The sequence below is a fragment of the Zychaea mexicana genome, assembly GCF_025766255.1.
Source record: "Zychaea mexicana strain RSA 1403 chromosome Unknown BDB00scaffold_1, whole genome shotgun sequence".
In the NCBI taxonomy this organism is placed as follows: domain Eukaryota; kingdom Fungi; phylum Mucoromycota; class Mucoromycetes; order Mucorales; family Lichtheimiaceae; genus Zychaea; species Zychaea mexicana.
This window is the reverse complement of record NW_026516664.1, coordinates 962,082-979,913: the sequence shown is the minus strand read 5'-3', so window position 1 is coordinate 979,913 and position 17,832 is coordinate 962,082. Positions and strand designations below refer to the sequence as shown.

The 17,832-nt window shown below is 41.7% G+C and overlaps 5 protein-coding genes across 5 annotated transcripts; 2 read left to right on the top strand and 3 right to left on the bottom strand.

The window, feature by feature from the left end:
• Positions 1-4,592: 4,592 nt before the first annotated feature.
• BDB00DRAFT_795225 (kinase-like domain-containing protein) lies at positions 4,593-6,489 on the bottom strand. Its single transcript, XM_053121377.1, has 2 exons — positions 5,487-6,489; positions 4,593-5,411 (listed from the first exon to the last, which is right to left on the bottom strand). Exons 1-2 carry the CDS (start codon positions 6,438-6,440, stop codon positions 4,671-4,673), a joined length of 1,695 nt encoding a protein of 564 aa, XP_052985978.1. The 5' UTR covers positions 6,441-6,489; the 3' UTR covers positions 4,593-4,670.
• On the bottom strand, positions 6,490-9,840 carry BDB00DRAFT_795220 (26S proteasome non-ATPase regulatory subunit 5). The gene is made up of 13 exons (XM_053121376.1): positions 9,578-9,840; positions 9,295-9,479; positions 9,114-9,221; positions 8,916-9,005; positions 8,775-8,842; positions 8,516-8,684; positions 8,226-8,381; positions 7,987-8,079; positions 7,631-7,797; positions 7,437-7,489; positions 7,203-7,318; positions 6,931-7,002; positions 6,490-6,796 (listed from the first exon to the last, which is right to left on the bottom strand). The coding sequence occupies exons 1-13, from the start codon at positions 9,690-9,692 to the stop codon at positions 6,647-6,649; spliced, it is 1,542 nt and encodes a 513-aa protein (XP_052985977.1). The 5' UTR covers positions 9,693-9,840; the 3' UTR covers positions 6,490-6,646.
• Positions 9,801-10,242, top strand: BDB00DRAFT_795216 (uncharacterized protein). The gene has a single exon (XM_053121375.1). The coding sequence runs from the start codon at positions 9,825-9,827 to the stop codon at positions 9,981-9,983; it is 159 nt and encodes a 52-aa protein (XP_052985976.1). The 5' UTR covers positions 9,801-9,824; the 3' UTR covers positions 9,984-10,242.
• A 284-nt stretch (positions 10,243-10,526) lies between these two features.
• BDB00DRAFT_752919 (uncharacterized protein) lies at positions 10,527-11,995 on the top strand (the record flags this gene model as incomplete). Its single annotated transcript, XM_053118656.1, has 6 exons — positions 10,527-10,771; positions 10,840-10,960; positions 11,055-11,273; positions 11,381-11,538; positions 11,645-11,828; positions 11,906-11,995. 6 exons carry the CDS (start codon positions 10,527-10,529, stop codon positions 11,993-11,995), a joined length of 1,017 nt encoding a protein of 338 aa, XP_052985975.1.
• Positions 11,996-12,190: 195 nt separating this feature from the next.
• BDB00DRAFT_753099 (uncharacterized protein) lies at positions 12,191-13,866 on the bottom strand (the record flags this gene model as incomplete). Its single annotated transcript, XM_053118665.1, has 5 exons — positions 12,191-12,354; positions 12,457-12,895; positions 12,974-13,413; positions 13,462-13,576; positions 13,738-13,866. The coding sequence occupies 5 exons, from the start codon at positions 13,864-13,866 to the stop codon at positions 12,191-12,193; spliced, it is 1,287 nt and encodes a 428-aa protein (XP_052985974.1).
• Between the last annotated feature and the right edge of the window lie 3,966 nt (positions 13,867-17,832).

Here is a 17,832-nt window from a genome sequence, read left to right as displayed (position 1 = left end):
TTCAGTTTCTTCGCAAAATTTACAGGTTAGGAATCTTCAAAGGTGGAATTCTCTTGCTCTTGAAATGGGTCTTGGACATTTTGTTGAGATAGAAAACTTTGGACATCAGGAAAGATGCGATGGTTACACGTTCAACCAAGCTCGCTCTACTTACTAAAGCAAAGACCGAAACCCTATTTTTTGTTACGGTCTGGAGATGCTTTTGCTAATATGACATTGATGATCATATTTGCGTCTCCCAACATCCGCTCTAAACCCGAACCCCTACCTAGTTATATTGTATTTTAGAATCAAAAAACAGGGCGACAGATGATGCTTGACAGCGGAATAGAAAGAAATAATAATGGAAATAACAGAAGAAAAAAGAAATCTATATTGTGATGATGGTGGTAGTAGTGAGGATCGGTAGAGCAGCGTAAAGATTTACTCGTCGGTAACAGTTGGTTGTGTGTGTGTGTGTGTGTGTGTGATTGCGGTTGCGGTTGTGGCGGTGTAGGAGGGTTTAAAAGCACCTCACGGTAGACGATGTTGGTGGTGGAAGCTGTGGCGGGGTCGGTGACACGCTCAATGTCGATGGCAACACGGATATTGTTAGGGTTGGTAGCGCGGGAGAGTGCAACATACAATTGACCGTGGGCAAAGACAGGCTCGCAAAGACGGATGCCGACATGCTCGAGAGATTGACCTTGTGCTTTGTGGATGGTCATGGCAAATGCCGGGCGGACAGGGAATTGCGTGCGTTTGAATTGAATAGGAGAGCGTGTTTGCGATGGTGTGAGTGTTATGCGGGGGATCAGGACAATGTTGCCGGCATGAGGTCCAGTGGCTATTTCAGCTTCAAGTACATATCGCTGGAAAGAGCGTACGATCAGCCGTGTCCCATTGCAGAGACCACTTTGGGTGTGCAAGTTTCTCAAAAGCATGATTGGGCAACCGACTTTGAGTTTTAGCAAATGCGGTGGGAGGTCGGATGGATTCATGGAATTGAGCAGCTCTGGTGGGTATGTCATTTGATCTTGTGGATCATCCACTGTAGCAGCGCTCTGGAATTCGTGTACAGCACCAGGGAAATGGTCGAGTATCAAATCGTTGATTGCTGTAACGTCGACATTCTTTGGAGTCAAGATGGAGCGACTGATGAGGTATTGACGATCCACGTGTGGTAGTTGAGGTTGCCGTAAATGGCTTCTATGAGCTCGTACGTGTTGTAATATGGCATGGGCATTCGATCTGGAAGCCGAACTCTGTCATCAGTGGTTGGCACCAACAGCTCAGCACCATCACCAATGCAAATCAAATATTGCGCAAACTGGGGAAGCTCGTTTGCGTCATTGGTGTTGGCAGCCTGTTGGACGCGCATATTGGTTTCCAAGGCGGTGGACGGTGACACTGGGGCAAATTGATGAACGATTTAGGCACTGCTGTACAATTTGCGAGCGCGATGCATTTGGTATCATAGGAAGGACCTACTATCAAAAACTTTACTGTGAGTACTACCGCTTAATAGTAAAAAAATGCAAAGTAGAAGAGAGGATACAATGTTGGATACCTAGCGAAAGTCAACACCAAAAACCATGATTTTCCACTAAATAGAACATTGGCAAGCGCTGGATCGTCATGTTTCATGAGATTTTGGATACTCCTGTACTGTATACATAGTGTAGTGAATACGTTGATATTTGTATTGATACTTGTATCCAGCGTGTTTTAAACGATGACACTTCTCAGATGATGAAGGATTTGAAGTGAGCTTCATATCGTGTTAATGACGGTTATCCTTTGAGTCTTTCCTCAATGCGATACCCGTCTACTCACAATGACATACATTCACTGTAAAGCAAAGTTTCTGACCTGGAGGAGCCACACACCTCGGCGCGTCATAACCATGAGAGAGCAATCTGATTAAATAGAATGAACTGGCTCAAATGCCGCGTAGCATGTGTGTTCATCATTACTATATAACCGCGCGGCCACAGCAATCATGCCACTCTTCTTCCTCTTCGTCAACTTTTCTAAACCAAAGCTTTTCAATATGATTGTCATTGGAACGGATTAGAGGATCGGAGAGTGTATGTTTATGGTGGTGAGTGAGAAGAGTGTATGCAACCGGTTGTGAGTATACAGTTATGATCCGTTTATCTCACTTTCTTTCTTTTTTGACACAGACCTTCTTCTCGTCTTAACCTGGTCCTTCTCCCCTTCACGTTGGCTCACTCAAAGCACAAATGCAAGTGTAAGTACACTATGGAAAGAGTGACGTGTACTTTGAGGTTTTGCATGTGGATGTGATATACGAAAGAAGATCTGAATTTTGACGTGTCCAAAGAAGTGTGTGTACAGCATACAGCCGCTAATGTTATCCTCCTTTCTTCTCTGCTACTACAGAAGGAATTCTGACTTTATGATACGGTTGTTTCGGCTTAGTGTTTGCATACCACCCATAAGCACAAGCAACAACTGTAAGTACGGTAGGGAATGAAATGTGAGCATGAGCTGGAGAGAAGTCGAGTGTCTGTTGGAGGTGCTGATGCCATGACGTGTCAAGAATAGTTGCATATTAAGAACAGCCTGCTCATGATCTTTCTTCCTTTCTTTCTACTTCCGGTTCCGCTTTATGCTGGTTGGGTTCATCGTGTCCGGCGGACAAGTAACAGATAGTAAGTATAAGCAAAAACAGGGGACGTGAACATTGGTAGGTGAGTAGGATGGCCTGGGTGCTGTAGATGACGTGCCAAGGGTGTGTAGTGTGCGCAGCAGCGTGACGGGAAAGGGTTCCTGACCATGACGTGTGCAGTATAGCAGTCTCTCAAAAAAGTTTTCTTTCTCTCCTCCCTTTCTTCTCTTATTCTTTTACAGAATTGGTCGTGCCCTTCTTGCTTTTCATCTCTCTAACTCAAGGCTCTCTTCCTCCAACTCAAGGATGTCATAATCGTAAGTATAGCTGTGCTTGTGTTTGTCTTTGCGGGTTTTACAAACCAGGAAGATGTCTGCCGTGACATATCAAAAAGTGTATGCAGCTGCTCATAGATGTCTTCTTTTTTCTATTAGAGGATGGCTCTGCGGTGATCTGTTTGGACTTGGATTGGCTTAGACCCCATCTCTCTCTGTCTATAACTTTGCTGTGAAACGACAAAACAAATGTAAGTCAGCTTGGGATGGAGGAGGATGGTAATGCCGTGTCAAAAATAAAGATAGCACAGTGGGTGCAGCCCTCTAATAATCTTTTCTTTTTCCAGCTAGAAGAAGTGTTTCTGTCTTGGCTGTGATTCTCTGCCATGCTCTGGCTGTGTGCTCGGCTCTCCTGTGTCTCATCGTAGAAGTATGGGTAAGCATAGCACGATAGAATCTTGTATGTGTGTGGTTTAACAGTTTCCCATTAACTGTTCATCTCTTTTGTTTCTCGGAATGGCGATAGTGCACAGACACCTCCATGCTAGTCAAGATTGATGCTCCACTGTCATCCCGCTCCTAGAAGCCGACCTGTCAAGTAGTCTATCGGCAGTGGTCAAGATCTATCCATCCATCTGGACGGTGGCGTGTGCTTTTTGCTTTGACTTGGACCTGAGGAAGTCCTTAAAAGCCTCATCTTCTTCTTTGCGTTCTTTATATATTTTATACCCCCCTCCCCTCCTCCCCTTGCTCTGACCCAGGAAGTCATTAAAAGCGTCTATTGCGTTCTTAATATAGTTTATCCCCTTCTCCTCCCCCTTTGCTTTTCTCTCGCAGTTCCTAGTAGCCTCTGTCTCGACCCATCTTCGGATGTTGCATCGTTTAACGCGAACGGCTGTTTTTTTACTCAGGCAGCCTCCGGGCGTAAGTCCTGCTTCATTTTCAAATTCCCCGTGCCCACGGGTCAAAAGTGCGGCCGAGGTCCCTCATGAATTTGGGGAATGCTTTGCGTAAGTACTTGCTTTCTCTCTCTCTCTCTCCGTGTGCGGGTGGAATCATATGGAAAGAGCGGAGGTTCCTTTTCTGGATTTTCAGAGATTTTAATAATAAAGAAGATGAGGAAAGGAGTAGTACTGTAGAGTTTCCAAAAAAATCAAACCCCTTCTCTCGAATATACAGTCAGGTATATAACAACAGCCATGCTTTTTTCCGTTTTAGCCCTACAAAATAATAATATGCTCCACCAAATCTACTGAGATGGTTCCACTTACAAAGCGATGACGGACATATGCATGGAGGCATCTACATAGATCTTAATTAGAGAGTTATAGCTCCGGAAAGTATATTATGCACATGTACGTCAGCAGCAGTAGGATTTATTCTCCATCGAGCTGAGGGTGAGTGGCGTGTCAAATGTGCGGAGGCATGATAAAAAAAAGCACTAGTCCCTATTTGTATAAAATACTCGTATTTGGTAAAAATGCAAGATAGTTACGTACAGTCATGCACACCTGGGAAAAGCACATTCATCCTATGATAGTGTATCGTTCTACAAAAGCGCTTTCTATAACAAATGGTTTTTAGACAAGGTACGCGCGCGATTGAATCATTTCTTCTGTAACGACTAAGTATACACTGATGAATAAGAATAACCGAACTACATTACATATGCGTCTTATGTTTGGAGCACATGCAAAAGATGTGTTTGTTTGTTTGTTTGTTTGTGAGTGTCTATATATGTAATACATGGCACTTTGTACAGTATAACAACTTTATTGATGCTATTGACAGGCTTTAGTAGCACTTTTTGATGATGGCGGTTGTTGCTGGATGATGGGCATTACACGGCGCAGCTGCTGCCGAGTGGGATTCGTGGTTACTCCTATTGGTGTAGCAGCAGCAGAAAGACGAGTACTAGTGTGTTCATGATATATATAATTTTGACAACACATTGGAATACTAGCAATCCAGGGCAGCCGTAGCAATTGCTGTGCTGAATAACGTCTGGAAGGATCCGGGTCCAAGAGTCGATACATCATGTCGCGTGCTTCAGGTTTAAAGAGCTTGTTATTGTTAAAGAGGGAATACTGGCGATGGGGATGGTAGCGCAAGTACGAGCGATAATAACTGTCGCAGAGTTTAGCGCTAGCAAACAGCATTTCGCCTCGGCGCATGACATAATAAACAATGCCAGCAGACCACATGTCAGCCTTGTCACCTCTGTATTCTTTCTGTGTGTAGAGCTCTGGAGCAACGTAGCTAGTTGTGCCACACAAATCGTAGCTATGTCGCTTTTGTGTCTGCCAAGCGTCCCGCATAACATCGGCTACCCCAAAGTCTGTAATCTTGAGTATGTGGCCATGTAAAAGCAGGTTCTCGGGCTTGATGTCGCGATGCGCGATTCCCATTATATCGTGCAAATATTCTAGTCCTTGCAAGAGCTGTTTAAAGTAGCAGTGAAGCTCGTCCATTGATCGTAACTTGCCAACGGTGATTGCTGTACAAAGGTCGCCGTCTGCACACTATTATCCATCGTTTTGATCAGCATAAACAAGATGTTCTGCGCGTGTTTCTGCAGCAGATATTAGACTGCTTACATATTCCATGACAGTAAAGTAGCGACCTGTATCAGGATCCTTTCCCAAGTCAAATGTTCTGACAATGTTGGGATGGTCCAAAGATGATGCAATGCAATACTCTGCAGCGATTTGTTTCATGTATTTGCGCTCGGGAACGCCTTTTGGCCGCTTTCGAAATGTTTTGATGGCAAGCAATTGTAGTGTGCTTTTGGATTGTACGAGACGGACATCCGCATAGGACCCAACACCAATTGACTTGCTTACATCCGTGTATTGGTCGCTGTCATCTTTACTATTGTAGCAGCTCTTTTCCTGCTGGTTTTCATTACTGTTGTTGTTGATGTTGTTGCTACTACTACTACTACTACTACTGTAGCTGGCTTTGGCTTTTTTGTTCTGGCTGCTACAGTAATCGTACTTTTGCTTTTGGTATGAGGGAGTAGACGATGGCGTTGTTGGGGGCGAGATAACTTTGGATTTTTCGCAGGTGGAATGCTGTTGGCAGTGATGATAACGGCGCAGGAATATACTGCCAAGTGTTTTTCGTAAAGAGGAATGTTGACGATGATGCGAGTGCCGCCATAGAAGGAATGAACGCGGAATATGTTGCCGGTGTTGCTGTTTAGCATCATAATCAACCTTCTCTTCTTCTTCGTAATGCTGGATTACTTTAAAAGAAGACGATAATGAGGTGGTGGTGGCTGGACTTGGAGGAGGATATGGACATGGCATTGTATGTATGATATGTACTATTTTGGTATGGATTGGAAAAAAAGGTTTAAAGAGAAGGGAAATATATAGAAAGAAAAGGAAGGAGGATAAAAAAAGGCCCAAGGTGTGTGGGTGCAATAACGCTAACTTAAGCGTGGTGTGCTCTGTCTGTTGAAAGAAGGGAAGCTCTTTCTTACTTAATATGCAGGACACAAGGTTCCGACAAAAAGAAAAAGCATGCAAGAACCATATACGCAGCATTGCGTCCTTTATCCTCCTTCTCCTGTGTACGTGCTCCCTTGTCCCCCGACCCCCACCCCCGCCCCACCTCCTTTTGTTTCTTTTCGTTATTTTTCTCTTTTATTCTTTTGCACGCTTTCCCTTGTATATGTACAAGGTCTCTTGATGCGATGTGTGAATATAAAATGGTTGTTGTGGCACCCGTGATTCTTCTTCTGTTCTCGCTATTAGGCACTTTCCAATGCAGCAGCTGGCTCTGTCGGTCGGTAATACAAGCCTTGTCGGACATAATTGCGCAATATGTGATAATGGTCACCTAGCGTTTGCTGTGCGTCGTCCGCACTTATCAATGTCTCGCAAATAGTAAACTTCCATCTCTAAATATGGTCATAATGTTTAGTGATCAAGGAACAGTTATTATTGTTGTTATTATTATTATTGTTTATCAGTCCAAAAACTGGGTTCTTTTTTGTTTGTTTCAAAATAATAACAATGAAAGAAGGAAAAATACCTGGCCCTCCACGGTATGTTCAGCTGTACGGTCCACTAAGTAGCCTAGAATATGCTCATTTCGTACCATTTCCTAGGTAAGGTATGCGGTTAATCAGTATATCCGGAAAACCGAATACTTATTGTTGTGCCCTTTCAAGAAAAAGACATCCGCCCCTTATTTCCATAGCCGCTCAATAAGCAACTTTTGCATTCTACTGTATACACCTCACAACTCTCTCCTTGAAAAAGAGCTATTATTATCTATCTTCATCTACGGATTATTAGTTTTACCTGGCGACCCCAAATGTGTGAAGCAATGGAGTTTATGCAGGTAAACGCTGCCACGCGAATGTCATCCACGGGCTGTTTTGCTGTCTGGACCAAATTATCCAGTGTCGTCGGTCTCCCTAAAGCAACAGTCCTCGGCACTCTTAATATTTAGACTTTTCCATCAAGTTATCCCACTCCCCCAACATAGAATCTTTAGATCACGTTATTACTATGCGCATGTATATTTTGTATTACCATCCATTGCTTCATAGACTTGACGCGTCATATGCTCTGCTGCAGGGTCCCCTCTTTTTGATGGAACACATAATAAATGTTCTCGGTCAGTTACATTACAACTGATAATGATAAAACACTCCACTTGGTTCCATGCTATCATTATTCTTCACTGTGGTAATGCGTCCTGCCGCTGCTGTCTTTAAGTCACTAACCTGACGCTAATAAGCTTGGATAAACTGTGAAGAAACTCAACCTTCAAATCACCTGCAGTTGTTTGGAATAATCCCATGAATTTGTTCAATAAGGATGACGTATTCTGGAGCAAACCTAGGCCTTGTGCAGTCGAACCGACCAGACCAATCGATCCAATCACTGCTGTCTACAACAATGACACGCATTATGCAAAAAAAAATGAATTCTTCTCGTTCGGCATTTACTATATCTTGGTGCGAATCTACTGCTATCTGCTACTACAATCTTTCAGATAGTGTAGTTTGTATACAACAGCAGTTCTTTTTCGTGATTGTTTTCATCCCCTATCTAAGCCAACCAGCATCGCCATTCTTACCAATATTTCCTTATTTGTATCGTCATCATCCAAGCGTCGCTGCAATTTATCCAGGTACTTATATTTGCGCTCGATCGGTTCGAATTGAATTTCCTTATTAATTTTTTACGAAGAGAGTATAAAGGTTGTTAATTCTCCTTATATTTTACAGTCCAAGATTATTGATATGCTCTCCATATATGACACATACATTAAAAGGATCGCTCTGTTTGTTACTAACCGTCCCCAAATATAATTACCTGGTTATGTGCAAGTTGTGAAAAGAATAGGATAGTGGCAGACTTGGTCAAGATCACTGCGGTATCATTATCGTCTCCTATATCCAAAGAGGACGACAGATGTCCTAACAAATTTGATTTTTCCAAAAAGGCCAACCCAGCGGGCGTATCTGCAATCTAACATGTGCATATAATAAAAGAGAAGCGTTTTGCATTCCTAAGTAATCGACTCATAATATTCAAGGACGAGAGCTGAGGTAATAATTTTCAACCTGCCCTCTTCTCTCTTATTGCCCAATATATTTAAATACCTGTCGCAAGATCTCAATGGCGTTCAAAGCTACTAACGTATCCGTTGACTGGACTTCATTGATAATTCCGTTGAACATGCCCGATGCTTCCCCTATTTCAAACGCTCGACTGGATGATCCCGCGACCCTGACAATCAGCTCATACACTCGGAAACGTACTGTCTCGTTTCTAAATGTAGTATGCATGTGTTATTTGACTCTTTCGTTTCGCAATAAATATATCAACGGAAAACCAGTAAGATATACGTAAAACACCTACGTCCCCAATAAATTTCGAAGAATAGCTGCATTTTGGGTAAAAAGAACGTCAGGTGCTTTGCAAGAGATCTATAGCCGATATAATAGTTAATAGTTGGATATCGTCCATTGATTTGGATTGGGTCTGAGGATACCGACTGACCTTGGCAGCAATATCCACGGCTTTGTTCGCTGTTTGTGTCTGTTGGAATGCAATAGTTGCCAACACAAAGGTAAACACATTTGATCGGGCCTACATGTGTATCAAGTATCAATGGAGTCGAGGAGATGTTAACATACTATATAGCAAAACATGATAGAAAACTATATATGTGTCAGAAATGCTGAAACAAACACATACTACTTGATCGATCGTCTGATCCGTCGAATTTAAGCATCTTTCCACTTGCAGCAATGATAAATATCGTATATCCGGCGAAAAGTGATTCAGACCTTGTATTAAGAACATCTATCGAAAATCGATTAACTATTTTAAATATTTTATTTTCTTTTTAGCTTCGAAGTACAGTAGTTGAGCTTACCATATTGTTCTCGTCGCCAGCAATCATGTCGTAGGTGAATGGATCTAAAAGTTTACGAATAACTTCACATAACACCCTATTCAATTCTTCTTCGTCATCGCTTCCTTCGACAACACCAAATAACATGTAGAAATTAGCCAGTGAAACAGTTGCGAAAACCGATTGTGCTTGATCAAGTGTGACATCTATGCCACACCAAAAAAAAGGGGCCCAATTTTTTTTTCAGTTGTCTACAATTGAAAATGCAACACGGTAAACCCTTTTACAGATATTCCTTCTTTACCATGAAGAGACTGTGAGAAAGAAGAGAGAGCATTTATTTTTTCTCGAACTGTAGATGTTGAATTCGGATCAATGATGTTTGCAACGCGTTCGAGTGGGGTTGTAATTGACGGCATGGTTTAAACTTCCTTGTTACTAAAAGCGAAACGCGCAAGCGGTTTCTTACGCGCACGGTTCAGCCGAGCGGCACTCTAACAGAACCCGAACATATCCGGGAGATCCAGCTTTTTAGGCGTTCTATACGGAGTATGAAATCGCCTTCTGAAATCACTTGGCTTCTGTCTGCCGTCTGTCTCTCTGTCACGCTTTTCGTTGCCATGACAACACTATGGTGTATGGTTGTATTTTACTACAAGAGACAAAATCCTCATAGCTTTATAAATTGTTGTACTTGTGATGGATTCTAGTTAAAGAAGAGTGGACTTCAAGATCAAAATAAAATTTATTAAGAGCGATTCTGGTACTCATTATTGCAATGGGGATGTAGCGAAAAAAACGAAAGGAACGATGCAAAAAGTGCTGCAGGAGAGAGAACTACATATGCTACCGTCGCACTGATATCCGGAGCGCAGCGTGGGGGCTCATTCAGCCGAGCGAAGCGAGGCACGTGACATTGATGATAAAGACAGTGATACTGAGTTCAATTACACACAACGGAGTATCAAGTATAGAACGCCTTGCCAAGGGTCGCCGCAGGCGACTTTTTTTACGCCAATTTTCAGACACATTGTGATATCATGGCAACACTAATAGCAGGATGAAGACAACGACAAACGACAAGCGACAGGCGACGTCCCCGGTACAATAAAATGTTTGGGGTCAACAGACTCCCTCGGACCCATGTCTTAGTGTGAAAGAAAAAGCCCTTGTTTCTCGATTGACTTGCTCTTTCTAAAAAAAAATCTAGCAACTCTGGTGTCTTTCCATTTTTTATCACGATAAACGAAATAATGTCTGGATACAAAATCAAAGCCTTTGCTACAACTGATAAAGCCGGTCAATTCAAGGAAATTACCTATGACGCACCCCCTCTCAAGGAGGACGAGGTGTACATCAAGTTGTTGGCCTGTGGTCTATGTCACACAGACGTGTTATACATGAGTCAGCCTGGCACGATCCTTGGCCACGAACCTATTGGTGAAGTTGTTGATGTCGGTGCCAAAGTCAAAAAATACAAAAGGGGTGATTATGTCGGGTAAGTGCCATAATTATATAACATGAAGCAAAATGCACATCAATTAAATGGTACATACCCAATTATAGTTACTCGTATCTGAGAGACTGCTGCCTAAACTGTCGTCAATGTAACTCGGGGCAGGATATTATGTGCCCTAACCGAGTCATGTTCCCCGAAGGCAACAACAACGCGTACGCTCATGGTGTAGTTTGCAAAGACAAGTAAGCCAAGTAAAAATAATAATTACTTATGATGTATCTTTCTGTTGGAACGATTGACTACTATCATAGCTAACTTGCAGTTTCAACAAAGATTTGTGTATGCGATCCCAAAGAACTTGAAGCCTAGTGAAGCTGCACCATTGATGTGTGCTGGGTTGACGGTGTTCAGTGCATTAATGCAAGCTAATTTGTCGCCTACTGCACGTGTGGCCATTGTCGGTATTGGAGGATTGGGCCATCTAGCGCTACAATTCGCCCGCGCTTGGGGATGTCACGTTACTGCTATCTCTCACACCCCTGTAAGTTTATTCAACCCTGCTTTGCCGGGTGTTGCTTACGAGTATTAGGTTATGTGAACCGCTGCAGTTAATTCTAAACAAATGTGTCTGATGTTTCTTTCATGCAGGGTAAAAAAGAAGAATGTCTCAAGTTTGGTGCGCATGACTTTATGGCATCCAAAGACTTTACACCTGAATACATTGAAAAAGCGCCTAGATTTGATCTGATCCTCGATACAGTCAGTGTTGACCTTGAGTGGGATACATATCTTGAATTGTTGGATCGGTAAGTAGTTTAATACAATTGGGAAACCGTCCTTTCTTTCTTATTTTTCAAGAAGCTACACAGAAGACAAGGAAAAATGTATTTTTAATTATAAAGTCATTTACAGTAACGGATCGTTCTTTTTGATCGGTATCCCTGAGAACCCTATCAAGATTTCAAACATTTTGGGTTTTTTGCAATCTCAGCGAGTGTTCAAGGGCGCCATTTTGGGTGGTCGATATATGGTGGATCTTATGCTCGAATTCGCATCTCGACATAACATTAAGCCTGCTGTTACGGATTATCCTATGGTATGTATCCAACATGTGTTTGTTTCTTTTCTATTTGATGAAGTTTTTTTCCCTAAACAGCCAAACCTTTTTTACAGACACCTGACGGTATAAGTCAAGCCATAAAGGACAGCGAAAGTAACAAGATTCGTTATAGAGCAGTGCTAATCCCTCAGCATAATGAATAACTTTTTACATGGATTGCTTCCATCAGTAAGGCTAATAATAAGTTAGCGAGCAGCAATAAATTGTGAAATTATATAATTGCTCCTTTTGTATGATGGCGTTTCTTTTCTTATTATTACAGCAAGAAGCGTGAATAATTAATGGAAACAAATGAAAGCAATAAACAAGAAGACAAAATAACAGGGCTATTGTTCTTCCTACAAAGAAATATACAACGAGCGTAATTTGCCCGTGGGATAAACAATCATTGCCGATGCATATAAGCCAACAGATAGACCGAGTGCGATCCGAAGCATGTGGATTGGATAGAGTCCTTGGCTCAGATCATTCTGATGCAATAATGCAAATGCATCTCGCACACCTATAAATTTTGCAGAAAAATTCTTAGTTCGTAATCACACAGAGACATACAGAGAAGGACAACGGGACCATGACAATAGCACCATGTTAGATATACACGTACCGATACTTCCAGGAACAAGCAGTGTAATGCCAACACAGAGTGGCGCTAACGGCGGATCACCCGTCAATTTCAGTGCAAAATTGGCGTACAACCCCATAGCGAATGCTGCTATCGTACTCAGTATCTGTGCATCTGTCACGATTTTGCCCAGAAAATAGAGAACACAAAAGCCAATGGCTGCACAGGCTGTTTGGGTAGCCCATTGATGTCTTGATGAACCATACGCCAGACCAATTGATATGCTCATAACTGGGAATAGTAGTAGGTAGAACCAGGGGGAAATGGGATCACCACAGGTACCTTCGTCTTGGATGCTTGGATTGATTGCCATATACACGCTGCTTCCAATTTGCAAGCCATAGGCTAGCATAAACGCATAGATGACAGCGTAGATGAGTCGGATGGCACCTGTTGTTACTTGGTGTGCAGATATTTCCATCTATTGATGTTAAGCTCTTTAATCGCTTTGACATTTTACGAATGTCCTGAGGAAAGAAAGGAATAAGAGTATATTTACCACTGCCATGGTCATTCCATATCCTGGCAGCAAGATCAATATTGACGATACCGCGACTTTGGAGAAACATACATAGTCATGCAAGACTCTGCCGAAAATACCGACGATGATACACGCTGAAACTTCAAACACGGGACCATAGACCGGGAAATTCATCGATGCAATAAATAGTACTGCCACAATAAGACCCAATCCGGCGGCAAGCGAGGCGTCAAGCCAAGAACCATTAAACATGCACACCGATGCAGAAAACCCAATGGCAGCAAAGGAAAAGCAGACAGCGAAGTTACCACATGTTGCTGGCGAATCAATGATTTCATGCAAGGAAGCCAAGCAGTCTTCTAGACTCAGATCCCCTTTGTATAGATTATTCATGGTTTTGGTCACTCGCACGAGCTTGCCTGTATCGAAGCTCTGTGCCGATTTGATAGTCAAGGTTTCTGGTTCGTAAGATTTTTGCTGCTGCTGCTGCTGGCTACTATTGCTACTGCTAGTATCGTCATGGTGGTATGTTTTCGCCATCGAAACCAGAACAAGATCAGGGACGATTGAAAAAGATGCTTCAATAGCCAGCATTTTGGCCGCATGCCGTAGCGTGTCTTCCTAGCAATTACATTAGTTAATATTGGACTTAGAAACTTGACCCTTTTTCCATAACGTTATCGATCCAAAAAGCGTATAAAAGATCCATTATATCGTATCATGTTTTGAAAAGAGATGATATAGAAAATTAGAGTCTACATTCAGTGCTTTTGCTTGCTTACCACACGATGGCACGGGCTTCCATATTGTAAAAGACATTGTCCAAGGGTTAACAAGATTGCTTTTTTCGTCTGAAATAACTGCTCGGGCGACGATAACCGACTTGTACTCGTTATCGAATCATTTCGCATGTCCACCAAGACGTCGCCTTTATTATTATTGTGTCGTCGTTTTATCTTTTGTTCTGCTGAACCGTCATGATTATAATGCTCCCTAGCAACGTGCGACGGTGGTGGTGGTCTTCTTATGCTACCCATCAAAGCAATAGAGTTACTCGCTTCAACAACATCGACAACAGCAGCCATATTATTGTTCTCGTGCTTTGTTGTACTGCTACTGCTGCTGTTGTCGGGATCATTCCTTATAATGTCTTGATCTATTATTTTTGTAGTTGATGTTGTCGAGGAATATAGGTTTTCTGTTGTTGTTGATGGGTGTTTAAGACCGTCGTTATCAACAGCACTGTCATCAAAGGGGGATGATGATGGATTGGCTGATATACTTGTAGGTGTTCCCACCACCGTGGACTTGTCCGACTCTTGCAGTAATTGTGCCGAGCCAACTGCGGTAGCAACAACCGTATCGCTACTCATTGACCGACCCGTTTTACACAAATCATCAGTATTTACATTATCCATGATAATTGTTGCTGTCTCTTCTGGCCGTTGCTGCTGATCTATGGATGGTCGTAATACTGCAGCTGTGCCGGACATTCGTGATGGTGATAATCGACGTCGCATATAATGAGAAATGTTTGTGTAATGATGTGATTATTGTGAATATGAAGCACAGACAGAGAGATAAATAACAAAAAACGGAATATGATAGGCTTGTTGGTGTGAAGTGTAACGCATTTAACGCTTTACAGAGTTGTTGTTGGTATACAGCAGCTGCAGAAAAAGTTGTGTGGAGAAAGAACAAAAAAAGAAACAAAGAAACAAAGATGGTGTTACGTTTATGATCGATTACGCCTTTGCTGTATGCTGCGATCGGTTATAGAAATTAAAAGATAAAGGCTACCAATGATGCGTGAGGGAGAAGGCTAGGATGGGGGAAGGTGTGGGGGTGACAGTAGAAACATGCGAGCCGTGCAAAATTGGGAATGGTTCGATCTCGAATTTCACTATAGCACTGCCGCGCACACTTAGCCTCAAGGCATAATATAATAAACCGAACTTAACATTTTGTTGATTTTTTATATAAAGCTATAAAGGAGATACCGTTAAAATTTACAAAAGTTATTCTTATTTTCTGTTTTTACATCTCTCTTTCCTTGTCGGCCAGGGTCAGAGGAAACGAGAAGTGGAAGAAATCCGAATTTTAAGCTATCAGCTTTCGTCTTTCTCTCTCCTTGCTACCTACTAAAACTCCTGCATACTGTATATAACGTCTACGTAACGTTTACAATAGTTGAACTGAAACAATCATTGTGATAACTATAAAGGATGTAGCATCCGACTGTTGTGCAAATCTAGTAGATACTGTATTTATTGAAACGAAAGAACAACGCACACACTTTTGATATGCTGCTGCTATTATCATATCATTATTACTTCTACTATGTACTACAATCGTTGGATTTTATTCTTATACTGTAAACACATACTATTCGAGTTTCCTTTGTTTTGCATTTCATATGCCTTGTTTGCATATATTTGTTGAATTAGCTCTTATCATACTCTTGCCTACCAAAAAAGTAAATTATATTACCACCATAGCACCTTTTAAGAGCTAATTAATATCATCGCCGCACCTCAGGAAAATAATATCTTCCTTCTAGAAAATGTGTGGTAGTGATGATATGTAAATTAATCACTCTACTAAGTACTCATAAGCTAAAATTTATAGAGAGGAAGGCAACGGTTTCTTCGCAAGTGCTCTCTCAATGACGGCATTTCGACATTGTTTCTAGCATAAAGGGGCTTGCTTATAGTCATACAGGCAATTTACATGACGAATGTGACTTATAACGTCATTTTCCCTTCTGTTAAAATGTGTGAGGGCCCGTTGTCGCCCGTTACGTACATGCGATTGGGCAAAACTACAGACGATAAAGCATTTAATCAGAAAACGCGCAATTCATCACCTACGATTTATTTGCGACTCTTTTTCACTAATCTATATCTCAGCATTCGTATGCAAATCTAATTCGCAAAACATAGCGGCAATAACAGGCACATTTCTTAATGCGCTCCCATATACACGAGCAGTGAAGAAACGTTGTATGAGCTTTCATTTTCTGTACTATGATAAATAGCAGTGTTGATAGCAGTTTGAAAATATTAAGGACAGGAGTAGAACATTGTACAGTATTTCTTTAACTTACGGCCCTTTATGACGTGGATGTTACATATGCCTATAAACTCCTTATTGCTGTTACCAAGATAGTATTGTTTCCGTCTGTCCAGATTTCTATAAGAACTTTGCAACATCATCGTAAATAACGTACAACAGTCAGACATTTGAAAGCGTAATCTTTAGCTTGAAAAATGTATCGTGAATTTATACGAGTGACAACACAAAAAAACCATGATCAAGAACCCAACATCCTCTCGACTGACTATTCAGCAAAGTCCCAACAACGACATCAATGATAAAATTCGACATTGCCATCGGTTTAATCCTCTGCAAGCGATTAGCAATAATGTTTAAATTTAGCGTTTTCTCAACTTGGCGGCAACTCACTATGAGAAAGCATTAGACGTGAACCCTTTCTCGACAAGCCTCCAAGTATCGTACACAAAGTTCCTCCACTAATGATCACCATCCATCATTGGCATCTCCTATTAATTGTGTACTACCTTTTTCTTGCGGCGAAACAACATCAGTAACATCAATATTATGACGAAGATCAGCGAGGTAGACGAAATCCCTTATCATTATAGCCAAGTAATATGCTACTAAGGACTCGCGATGACGCATTTGCGCAAGCAAACATCACGCTTCCTTGCTCCCGATGCGGCGCGTCGTCCCCTAGCAACAATAACCGCGCAACATATCAAAGGTATTTTACCTTTAACCCAATCTGGGCGCCTTTGAATGCATTTACAGCACCTTAAGATGCATTCAAAGACATGTAAAGGCGCTCTAAGGCTTTTTACAAGTTGAGATGAAACATCATCCTGGTAACCAAGGATCAAGGAAGAATGAGTCTGACTGGAATACCACATGGCTACCAGCGTGTGCTCACGTATTCTTAGCTTCGCAAAGACTATCGAAAAGAAAGACTTACTCTCGGGCAGCCATGTACCCCGTACACCAACCTCTTTGTTGTCAGCTGCTGACGGCAAGAAAGAAGCAACAATCTGTTCTACGGAACCAAAAGGATCAGAGCAAACCTCGACCAGAAGCAAGCTGTAGCTTACACAAACGAATCAGATGATCGATGATGATGTACATGCTCGCAACATTATATCAGTAAATATACCTTGATATCAGTGTCAATTCAAAGTACTTATTCAGTAGCATTAACAGTGGTATATACTTTCTTTCTTCGTGTAATACAAATCGTCAACACATACATCATCATCGCCAATTCAACAAGAGTGAATTGTTCTTGCTGAGCCATCTTAATGCTTTTGTTATAATAAAGCCTACATTCAGCAGCGGAATCTTTTTCAGCTTAAACGTATAGATATTCATCATCTTAAATCGGCTTCATCGAAACACATTTACAAACTCGTTTCTAAGTAAATAGTAAGTGTTTCATGTACTTTTTCTTTTTTAACTTACAACACCGAGGCGGCTGTGCTTTCCGCCTTCTTTTGAACGGCCCACAGCAATAAGTACAAGTATTTTCTGAGGTTTCATACCTCTATTCAATATAAGTTTGAGTTCCTGTGTTTGCCCTTCTTTCCATCTACTTGTACACTATTATCACCAGTACCGCAGCTCCTACACCTCTTTCCACCACCTCCTCTGTTGAAACATCTCCAATGACTTTTCAGAATCCCAGATTTTTCGTTATAGGTACGCTTCTACTAATTCAGGTATTCAATCTTACGACTGCGTCGATGCTAAGGAAGCCAAGAGGCCCAAGAAGAAAAGGAGTGTATAGCAATATATCTCTGGAACTCTAACTTCTCATCTTTCCACTT